At 25.5% G+C, this 12,459-nt stretch overlaps 2 protein-coding genes across 12 annotated transcripts in view; one reads left to right on the forward strand and one right to left on the reverse strand.

Annotated features, from left to right (window-relative positions):
- Positions 1 to 11,265, forward strand: part of LOC105678118 (aminopeptidase N-like) — a 35,114-nt gene extending 23,849 nt beyond the window's left edge. For 3 of the 6 annotated variants that reach the window (XM_067356055.1, XM_067356053.1, XM_067356054.1), the window contains one exon: positions 10,412 to 11,229. In XM_067356055.1, coding sequence (XP_067212156.1) covers positions 10,412 to 10,549 — 138 coding nt within the window. In that variant the 3' untranslated portion in view covers positions 10,550 to 11,229. Of the gene's footprint in view, positions 1 to 1,123; positions 1,273 to 1,428; positions 1,947 to 3,052; positions 3,541 to 3,612; positions 4,060 to 4,823; positions 4,984 to 5,255; positions 5,413 to 5,520; positions 5,597 to 6,881; positions 7,274 to 8,997; positions 9,267 to 9,418; positions 9,610 to 9,745; positions 10,070 to 10,151; positions 10,222 to 10,411 lie in introns of those variants that run through there. The other 3 variants (XM_067356056.1, XM_067356057.1, XM_012377182.2) reach the window with 3 other exon arrangements.
- The window catches only part of LOC105678120 (uncharacterized), a 143,812-nt gene that overhangs the window by 90,090 nt on the left and 41,263 nt on the right, over positions 1 to 12,459 (reverse strand). For 5 of the 6 annotated variants that reach the window (XM_067356064.1, XM_067356068.1, XM_067356063.1 and 2 more), the window contains exon 4: positions 11,950 to 11,988. The exons of the other annotated variant lie outside the window; for it this stretch is intronic. In XM_067356064.1, coding sequence (XP_067212165.1) covers positions 11,950 to 11,988 — 39 coding nt within the window. The remainder of the gene's footprint in view (positions 1 to 11,949; positions 11,989 to 12,459) is intronic. 6 annotated transcript variants of the gene reach the window in all.

Consider the following 12,459-nt stretch of genomic DNA (forward strand, 5'->3'; position numbering starts at 1 on the left):
GCGGAAAATAATATTTCTAATCTTTTCAGGCTCTTTCTTTCGTTTGCCATTTTATATAATATTATATTTAATTTTAAATACTGCATAGAAATATGTAATTCATATTTGCTTTTAAGTAAATATTTAAAAAAAAAAGTAAAATTTTTACCAAAATTTTTTACATGTTAAACTTTTATGAATTCATTTATAAATAAAAATCTAATACTTGTATAAATATGAGAAATTATCAATTTAAACATGTAGAATATATGTAGCATTTATAAATATTAAATAACTATAAATCAATATTTTAAAATACTAATTTTAAATAATCAAAAAACATTTCAAGATGATTGAAAATATTTTACATATTTCAAATTATAAAAGGGTCGAAATAATTATTTCAAAAATAGTTATCACGCACATTAATCTTCTACTTACCTTTTTATACAAATATTCAATAAATTGTACTTTTATATTTAAGAATTCACTTTTTAAAAAGGGCAAAGTAAATTTTCATTATTGTCACTTTTTCATATGCTGATTGACTATCTAAATGCGCGCTGTGCGTTGTTATCGAGCGGATGTCATTGCAAATGTTACATACTTTGACAGTTCATATCTTAAGAAAAGTGGAAGTATACTACATTTAGTATATTTAATATATTACAGTGAGTATAATATATTAGTATAACATAATATGCGCTTGTATTAATATAAACATAAGATATTAATTGTATTAATACTAAACATGAGATATTAATTAACATTATGTTAACATGTGATTTACTGTAGTAAGATGTCAAGTTTTCTAGTGTTAAATTTTATTTTAATTTCTATTGACATCAGTACTGTAATAATTAAATAATACATTTTTTTGTATGAAATATAAAACAATTTTTTATTTTTTTAGTAATTAAGAAGATTATTTTGATTCTCACTTGGCGCTATTTTCCAATATATTTTTTCTAAAATAATGCAAATAAAATACACAAAAGTTTTGTTTAATAGGTAAAATATTTATATATTTGAAATATCTTATAGATGATAATATAAGTATAAGTGTATAACAATATGTGTTTATCATATCGGTCCTTCCTTGCGCTACGCGCAAGCTCGCCGTGTCGCTTGATCAACTGTATCCTCCTCATTGTTAGTATGAAGAGATTGCTCAAAACAGTCACATCGTGATTCGATCGGTTCAAATAAATTTAATACTCGCGATTCTAAATAGTACTAGTTTGCATACTGTTGTTACAAAGTGTAATTTGTTAACAATTTTCATAAATATAGGTAAGTATCGACAAACTAAATATTTCTAACAAACTGTGTACAATTTTAATTTATTAATTTGGTTAAATTCAAAATCAACATTAATTTTAGCAATTAATTTTATCAATAAATTTAAGATTGACATCATTTTTTCAGCATTAATAGAAATTTTAACGCTTTTTTTAATTTCTTCCTATTTCTTTTATACTAATAATAAATCAACTAAGATACACGTAACAATCAATTATCACATGTAAAATGACATTTCGAACGTAAAATTTATTTATTAAATACACGGCGTACATTACAGAAATCTTTAGTTTCATGAATTGCCTTACTTACATCACATATATTACACATTTCTGCTATATACTATGCTTTCTCTAACATACAATTTCTCATACATTGGAACGTAACGCTCTCTTTCAAAGATTAACCTTGCCTTTGTATCCTTCTCTATCTTGTTATTCTCTTGTGTCTACTGTTCCTTCTTAATCTTTCCGCTCTATTTTTTTCCTCTCTTATCGTTGTAATTTAACAAAAAGTTTTAATGATATATTTTGTGTAATACAAGTATACATATCGTAAGTGGGTATACAAGTATACCCACAAGAAAAGTGTTAAAAGTCAAAATTTTTTGATTATTGCTTTATATGCAAATTGTATTCTAAAGACATTGGCCTTCAATCAGAAAAGTAAGTGATAGACATTAAATTCAAATACCGCGTGAATCCTTTATGTTTAATACTGCCGTAAATAATTAATTTTAAAATTATTGTTTTAGCATAGATATATGAAATTATTTTCCGTAAAATCAAGCTTTAAACGATTAATAATTTGCGACATCATTTAAGATAAAAATTAATTCATAATGTTATTAATGAAAAACGTTATTATCAACGCAATTCCTTCTTTCCTCTCTCCTGAACAATTTATTTTCTTTACATGTGCCACTTTTACTGCGAGTGTGCGCATATATTAAACATATGCACAGTAAAGAAATAGCAAATGTTAACTTTTGTAGTTAAAAAAAACATACGTGCCGCACCAAATGTGATAAAATGTCTATTAATGTTTATAATTTATTTCATTCAGTTTGCTGATAAAACAATAAAAAAAATAAAAATGAAATTGCTTTCGTCGATCGATAAATCGCTTGCTTCCACATAAGATATGTTTGAAAAGAATTTTAATCTTGCAACAGCCCATCTATGAAAGTAAATATGCTACGATTAAAATGTAGCATATTTACTTGTCTTCTGTAAATGTATATTTAAAAAAAAATGTATTTTAATTACATTATGAATTTTTTTTTCTTATTCTGAATTTTTCAGCGTAACTTATCTCATATATGCTTTCATAAAAAGATTATAATCAAATATAAGTAAGCGCGACATAATTCATATATGATGGTTAAAGTGAAACAACCATTAATTATTTAGATAATCTTAAAAACATTATTGTTGGTAACAATAAAATTGGTGCTATTAATGTTTATTCTGTTTCAGTAATATATAAAATGTATCCTTATTATTTTCTGTTTTATACTTTAAAAAAATTTTATGTGCATTATGTTTCTCGTAAGAATCTGTGTCTTTTGCAATTAAAATTACGTTTTTTTAATACTACCAGAAGTAATACATTTACAAGATTTGAGCATTTTTCATAAAAGTTCGACATCTTTTTAGTATTAATGACTATATTCAATACTATATTTGTTTTTTTTTTCGTGATAAAAAAGTAAAGTATTGTGCATCGAAAATATCTATATGTCTTTTTACGATACAAATTTTTTTTTCAGATGCTTTAAACGGAACTTAGTATGGCATTGAAGAATAATTCATTAAATATCAAACTAAAATTTATTGTGATTACATTTTTCTCTATTTCACAATTTGTAAAAAGTGACACTGAAGTTAATCACCATTTGCTGAATTATGCTGGTTTAGTACCGTTGCATTATGATATCAAAATAAAACTCGACTTCTCCAGAAATGTCCTTTACGGCGAATGCAATATTACCATCAATATTACACGTCCAATGATGAATATAAGTATACCTTCAGTAAATTTCGGTATACTGAAAATTGACTTGACTATCAATGATGACAATAAGACGATACACGTGCAGAAATATACATTTATCAATGAAACGCACATTTGTATTGACTTCAGTAGCACGTCAGTAAATTATTTATCTCCAGAAACATATATCTTACACATGATATATTTCCGCAACATATTTGATGAAATTTTTCTCGGATACCAAGAAGACACAGGTGAAAAAGTGTAAGTTTAAATAATTAATTCTCACTCAAAATATGATAAAAATTTTATATGAACCATTTTAAAACGAAACAGATTAACAGAAACTGGTGTTGAGGTAATAAGAGCCCAACAAATATTTCCATGTTGGGACGAACCAACGTTTAAGAGCACCTTTAACATTTCTATTATGCATCATGAAAGATTTACAGCCCTATCAAATATGTTAAGAAATGCAGAAGAATATAGAGATGAAAGTAACATGATGTGGACACATTTTAACAAGTCGCCTTTCATGTCTATTCAACGTTTAACAATTGTGATAATCAACAACCTTTTTCTGCAACAGCGGCTATTGTATACAAATGTCATAATTTGGTGTAGAAAAAATGTAAAATTATATCTGAAATTTGCACAACTCGTCGTAGAAGATGTATTCAATTTTTTGAATGAAAGTCAGACAAAAATATCAAAAATAGATTATGTTGCAATTTGGGATACACAACATAAGAACATTGAGATAAGGGGACTTATTTTACACAGGTAGTATCCAATTATTAGTAACTAAAAAGATAACGTTTAAAATCAAATTAAAAAACAAACTTATCTATAATATTTTAGAACTAAAAATATATGTATTATTATATCAGGAAGTCATTTAAAGATTATCGTATACATCACTTGCATTACATCATAAAAAGTACTTTTATTTTAAACAGAAAATTAAAATAATCCTTTTTTACATCAAATCAGATTTTAAATTAGATTTTAATATGTAAAGTATGGAAAATAATTGTACGTTTTATGTTGTACAAAACGAGTTATAAATATTATTTATTGCATCAAGAATATAAAAATACCATGAATATTTCTAATTTAACACTTCTGCAATTTTTTTTTAATTGTGATGTCATTTATTCATAAATGTTCAAAATATTTCTCCTTTTTTTTTTTAATATTCTGAATAAATGATTATTTAAGTGAGAGAACACACAATTTTACAATGTTATTTTTTATAAACACAGAAAAATATATTGTTTATTAAATAAATATCAAAACAAATTTGCTTAAGTATAACTTCACTTCTTTTTGGTATAAAATTAAAAAATAACAATTTTTAAATTGTCAACCTAAAATCGTTAAATATTTATTTAAAAATTTTTAAAAAAATAATTTTACGGGTTAGCACTCGAAATCATCTAATTTTGCAATAATTTGTATTATATTTACAATACACAAATTTATTAAATTGCATAATTCTAACAAAATTTTGAGATAAAATTCTAATACTTGAAAACCATTTTCAGAGAAGAAGATATTACTTACAATGAAGCATTAGATTCCATTGCACGCAAAATAGAAGTGGCTAACTTACTAGCACGTCAAGTAATATCTATTTGGTACGATTATTTGTCATGGCCAATAGAAGGTTTTACAACATACTTTGCAGCGCATATCTTGGGAAAGGTTGTTTAATATTCTTATATATTAATGACATATTACAAATTAATATTTTATAACAAAAAGAACCAAAAATTTAGTAGCAGCCATTTCCAACTCTTAATTCATATTTATAATGCAAATATACCGTGCATTTAAATATTTAAACTTATCAAATTTTACAAAACAACAAAAACAACCAAAAATTTAATAGCAGCCATTACCAACTCTAAATTCATATTTATAATGCAAAAATAATATGCATTTAAATATGTGTTTTAACTTAGTAAATTTTTCAGATTCCGTCGATTTTTTACATACATGATTTATTTGTTGTCCAAGTACTGCAGGAATCTTTTCGCTTTGACATTCCTTCTTATAATTATAATTTTACACTACACAACAGTAATAGTTTAGATGTAAAAAAAAATAAGTCTATTCTTAATTATATCAAACGTAAGTTAAAATAGAATTTATTTGTTTAAAACTTTATATATATTATTGTTATGATTAAAGAACATTTTAAAGTATGTTTTAAGTACTCTATGATTTTAATTGTCACAGCATCCGTTTTATGGTATATATTACAACATATTTTAAGTGAAGGCATGTGGTATTCTATTCGCACGTATGCTGATAGGTGAGTAATATTTCACGATATAATAATTATGTAACAAAATTGAATATTCGACAAAAATATTAACATTCCTCAATTTTACTATGAGACAGCATGGTATACGATATATTATCATTTTAAAGTTGTCGAAATATCTTTCATCTATAAAATAACAAATAACATGTTGTCCATTTCTAAAATTAATGTATACTTCTCTTTAATATAAATAAAATAGTATTGATTGTTTTTAAATATTAAATCAAACTTTTTTAAACCTGTCAAATTATCTTTTTTTAAAATTGTAAGTAACATATAGTTGATTTCGCAAATTAAAATATTATGTTTATTAATGTAAATAATACAATTGATTTTTAAAATTGTGGCAAATTAATGTTAATCGTTTTGAAAACTTATATTAAAAACAGTAGATAAATAAAAACCATTATATTGTATGTAATTTAAATTCGGAGTTTGTTAATATAATTAGAAGTTTGAGATTACAAAGACATAACTGTAAATTATAATGTTAAAATTAATAACTATATAAGCCCAGAGTTATATAAGTATTACTTGCTCAGTAAAGTTTATTTAAAAGAATCGGTTACAACAGATGTTTAGGCCCATTTGTCGTGGCCATCTTCAGTGAGAGATACAAAGTAGACGAAAATTTAGAAAAACATAATAAAAGTACGTAAAAGACGCAAGGTTGTCGGAGGGCGGTTACAAAAACCAAACAGTTTCAAAAAGTTGTACATACTCTTATTTTAGTGTCGAAGTTATAAAAATTGTCCTGACGGTGCGCAAAGGTCCAAAAGGGTAGACCTCTTTTCCGTACTTTTATTATGCTTTTCTAAATTTTCGTTTACTTTGTATCTCTCACTGAGGATGACCACAACAAATGGGCCAAAACGTCCGTTGTAACCGATTCTTTTAAATACACTTTACTGAGCAAGTAATACCTGGCTCTGGACTTATATAGCTATTAATTTTAACATAATAATTATATCATTAAAATATCCCAATTATACATTTCTTCTATTAATAATAATATTGTAAATATAAACAAATAAGATATTTCGATAAATTGTGATTTTTGTCTACAACTTCTTTGTGAGCAAATTTAATCCATTCTAAATATAAGACTAGTTAAAGAAAGACTTTCCAAATAAAAAAAAATAAATAAATGTATTACTGTTGATTTACTTGTACAAACATATAAACTAATGTTTTAATATGTTAAATTATAATTTTGTGTATAAAAGTGAAAATTTGCACGGTGTATGTTTTTAACGAAATTTCTATTTTACAGATATAGTCAGTCAAACGCGGTAAAGACCGATGATTTATGGCACATAATGCAAACTTATTCAAATCATACTGAGACTTATCATCAAAAATCTTTCAATGTAAAAAAATATATAGATATTTGGATAAAGAAAAATTATTATCCTGTACTGCACGTGACATTAAGCGCTACAGATGACATGATATCATTTTCATATCTCAGTTCTCAGTATATCGAGGAAGACATGGAACAAATTCCCGTATTAGTAACATTTACGATAATACAAAAAGATGTTAGTAATAGTTTTAACCAGCATTTTTTGCTATCACCGCAACGTAAAACATTTATAAATATTAAAAATGAATTTAAGGTTGTTGATGAAAATTATTGCGTCATAGTCAATGTTAAACAAATAGGTAACTATACAATATTAAATTTATTATACCTCAATTTTTATTTTGTGTAACTAAAATTATGCAATATTCTGATTTTGTCGTTTCCATTTTATGTTATTGAGATTAATTTTGGATTTTATTACATGATTATGTGTGTAGAGGATGTCCCACCTAACTTAAGCATTTTAAATAGTTCACTTGTTTTTCATAATACGAAAGAACGTTAGAAATGTCATCAGTTTTTTTCTGACGATTTTTCGTATTATATAATCATTATATGTATAGAAAGTTTTGATATTTCAGCTATTACAATGCAGTCATAAAAACATGTAATCCCGTTTAAAAATGATCGATTACTTTATAACCTTGAAAAATATAACTTTGAAAAAAATTGTTTTCTTATAATAATATTTGTTTCTCCCAAACAAATAATGTTTTTCTTTGACATATTTTCATATTATCAAAAACAAGTAAGAAATTTAAAATGTCTAAATTAGATGGAAAACCCCGTATGTACATATAGTCACTGCTCTTGTGATTGTGAAATTTTTACGGTGCATTTTAAATCTTCAAGATTAATGAAGTCATAATTAAAAATTATAACATTATTAATGATTTACAAGAAATCATACATATTTAAAACAAAGTGTTTTCGAATTTATACTATTAAGTAAACGTAAAGTTCGAGCACAAAGATCCTACTCTTGGTACTGGTTTTAACTTTAATAACACAAAACCACAAAAAAAATTTTTGGGTATAAACTCAAACTAAAGTAATTGTTTCTTATAGATTTTTGATCACTGAATCAAAAATCTCCGAATTCGTGATCCGTTTTGCTTCATCACGTTAAGTTTTTTAGATAATCGAGAAAAATAATGAAAAATCTGTGAAAATTGAAAGAAACATTTGAGGAAAGAACAAAAGTAAATATAACATTAAAATGCGAACTGATTTAAATATATTTTGGTAAGTTAAATAAGGTGCAAGAGAAATAAAAAAAGTTTTACTTTAATGTTAGGTATTATAGTCTAACACGTCGTAAAACAAGTCGATGTAAAGTATCATTGTGCAACAAACAGCTAGGCGATCTGCGTGAGTTATACTAGGTTTTTTCAGAAATAAATTTTAATTGTTACTTTTGGAAGATAAGTGAGGCATAGAGTTGAACACGAAGCGAATCAGTACAAATTTAAAAAAAATATATTTGTTGCACAAAGGTACTTTACGTCGTTTTGTTTTACGACATGTTAAGCTATAATACCTAACATTAGAAAAGCAAAATTTTTTTTATTTCTTGCACCTTATTTAGTTCGCCAAAATAAATTTAAATCAGTTCTGCGACCGCATTTTAATGTAATATTTACTTTTGCTCTTTCCTCAAATGTTTCTTTCAATTTTCAAAGATTTTTCATCATCTTTCTCAATTATCTAAAAAACTAAACGTGATGAAGCAAAACGGTTCACGAATTCGGATTCAGTGACTAAAAATCTATAAGAAACAATTACTCTGGTTTGAATTCATATCCAAAAATTTTTTTTGTAGTCCTGTGTAATTAATTGTAAATTTTGTATCAATAAAAAGAACCTATAATTGGATATTATTATTATAACTTATATTTAACATATTTTATTAAAAAATAAATAATTTTAAAAAATATTTTGAAAAAAACACTGTTAGAAACTATTTCTTGATAAATTCTATCAGAGACTCTATAGATAAAAGAATCTATTTTTGATATAATAGGATACTATCGAGTTAATTATAATTATGAGGGCTGGTTTAGACTTGAGCAATGCTTGAGAAAAAGTTATACAGTACATGTTCTCAATCAAGCCCAAGTCATAGATGATGCATTTCACTTTCTCTTACATCGCCGAATCAGTTTAATAAGGTTTTGGAATATTGTAAGCTTTCTGTCAGAAAATACGAATTACGTAGCATGGTATCCTATGATTAAAGCTTTTGAATACATGGCTTGTGCCTATTCATTTGATCATGCTCCACTCATAACGGTAGGTAATGGCTAATTTCTATAAGAAAAGTTATACATTACAACATTCTACATAAAAAGAATTAAATAAATATGTATACCTGTACATATACACATACATCACATTCTTTCTAATAGTAGATTTATAAATTCAAATAATTTACCAATTTTAAGGACAATATGCGAAATATATTGAACAGAGTTTTGGAAATAATAGGATACGATGAAAAACCGAATGAAAGCGACCTTACTAAATGTTTAAGAGAGGAAGCAGCAAAATGGGCATGTATTATTGGTGCTGCTAAATGCAGAGAAAATGCCACTTTACATCTGATAAAATACCTTAAAAATCCTGTACAAGACAAGTAAGTTGTTTTAAAACCACGACATTTGTATAAATTAATCATGTTGCATTAATATACTAAACTTGAGAAACTATTTTATTTGATATACATAACATAAGCTACATTTGTATAAAACATTTTATTTCTGCTAACGCAGTCGGTTTACATGGAAGGAATGGAAATATTGTAAAGGTTTAATGTTAGCAAACTACACCCTTTGGAACCATATACGAGAAAAATGGACAACATCTGATAACAGAATATTAGATTACTTAACTTGCTGTAAAAATTCTTCAATTATTATCTTGTATTTAAAACAATTGTTAGGACTAACTAAAGAGTATAAATATTTTATCCAAGAACGAGACAAACGTGTTAATATAATTGTTCTTACTGTCGCGAAGCATGTAAGGGACTTGATAGTGTTTGAATTCATATTGAAATGTTTAAGAGACAGGCAAATCGTATTAAGTAAATATTGGTAATAATATTTTTCTTTTTATATATATTCTTGTATTTCTAAGTATGAGATATACATATTAAATCCATTACTTTAATTTTAGGGAAGTTGATAGAGTTGCAATATTAATTATCAGTATTACGCATATGCATTCCGCAAACCAATTACAAGAGGTACCTATATTTTTTAATTCAAGTAATACTTTCATTTCTTGACTTTTCAATATTGAGCTTATTCATATGTTATTTGTTACATATGTAACATATCCGATCCAGTTACACTTAAGGCAACAAATCATACTCTCTTAAACTCAAAAGTAAAAAACTTTACATTAATTAATTTTGTCGAAATAATTTGTTTTAGGTAAATATCTTTGCGACAACTTATCTGAAAGAAAAGAAGCTAATTGATGCTGTTAAAGATAAAATTAGTAAACATAAATTGAAGCGCGAAAGACAAATAGCAAATTTTGGATCTCTCAGTCAACATGACGACGACTGAACTCTCACAACAAAGTAGAAGGAGTCTGTATTCAATCTGCCTGTAATTCGCATGTAACTATTATTTCGTGGCTGTTGTACTAGCCAGTATTGGGCCAACACTGGATGCCAATTCTGGTATTTAATACTAATGGAACGTTATTATTATTCCGACTGGCAAACTTTCCATCGCCAACAGTGATACATTAGTTAGAATTATTATACATTATATAAGTTAGTTAATCAGTACTAATTTTTTACTGTTGTCTAGTATCACGCCAGTGCTTCTCAGTACTACAAATCCGGCTGTCAGTAGCGAGCTAATATTGTGCTTGTGGTAAACTTGAAAACGGAACTAAATAGCCAAACAATTGAATTTTTGAAAGACAAAGCATATAACAATGTATATAGTATATAGGCACAGCTATAGCAATGTTGAATTAAAATAAATAAAGAAAATAAAAATTATAAACTTTCTCAAAGAATAATTTTATGCCCACACAACAAAATGTACATTCACAAATAACATCATAAAATAGGATGTCTTAGTTAAATATTAATACAATTTTTAATAGGTTCAAGTGACGAACAACATTGATAAATGTAAATAAATAAAAAGGTGGGAACAAAATTGGCGCATTCGAAGATTAAAAGTAATTAATATTTATAAATTACGAGTGTATATCATTATTGAATAAATTAGTTGGAATATATTATTGCGGACAATAATATTTCTAATCTTTTCGGACTCTTTCTTTCGTTTGCCATTTTGTACAATATTATATTTAATTTTAAATACTGCATAAAATTATATAATTCATACTTGCTTTTAAGTAGGTATTTAATAAAACAGAATGAAATTTTTACTAAAATTTTTTACATGTTAAACTTTTATGAATTATTTTATAAATAAAAATCTAATATTTGTATAAATATAAAAAATTATCGATTTAAACATATAGAAAAATTTTAACATTTATAAATATTAAATAACTATATTAAATAACTATAAATCAATATTTTAAAATACTGATTGTAAATAATCAAAAAGCATTTCAAGATGATTGAAAATATTTTACATATGCATATCACATATACAAAATATACCAGACCATATTACTCCTTATAGAAGAATTCTGAAGTCAATTAGACATTAACATTTTTATGTCAAAATGTTGAAATTGCAGTAATTTTTTTAATGGAAAGTGTTTAAACCTTGATTAATTAAATTATCATAAATTTACGCGCGTAGGCACGTCGCATATTGATTTCTATATCATTATAAAATGCTTAAAATATCTGTGATTAACGTAATACTGCTAGTCTAAAACTTCTGTACATTTTCTATTTTGCATATTTTACATTATATTAAAATCAATTTTTTTAAATGACATTAAAATAAAACAAGTTGAATTGACTTACCGGCATGATGCGCTGCAGCAGAGTTGTACACAAGTTGATCTGTAACAAAGTACATTCAAGTTATAACAGCGTTGAAATAATTATTTCAAAAATAATTATCACGCACATTAATCTTCAATTTACTTTTTTATACATATATTCAATAAAATATACTTTTATATTTAAGAATTCACTTTTTAAAAAAGGCAAGGTAAATTTTCATTATTGTCACTTTTTCTGATGCTGATTGACTATCTCAATGCGCGCTGTGCGTTGTTATCGAGCGGATGTCATTGCGAATGTTACATACTTTGACAGTTCATATCTTAAGAAAAGTGAAAGTATACTATTATACATTTAGTATATTTAATATATTACAGTGAGTAGTACAATATATTAGTATAACATAATATACGTTTGTATTAATATTAAACATGACATATTAATTGTGTTAATATTAAACATGAGATATTAATTAACATTATGTTAACATGTGATTCATTGTAGTAAGATGTTAAGATTTCTAACGTT

Source organism: Linepithema humile, chromosome 5 (genome assembly GCF_040581485.1).
Source record: "Linepithema humile isolate Giens D197 chromosome 5, Lhum_UNIL_v1.0, whole genome shotgun sequence".
NCBI classification, from domain to species: Eukaryota; Metazoa; Arthropoda; class Insecta; order Hymenoptera; family Formicidae; genus Linepithema; species Linepithema humile.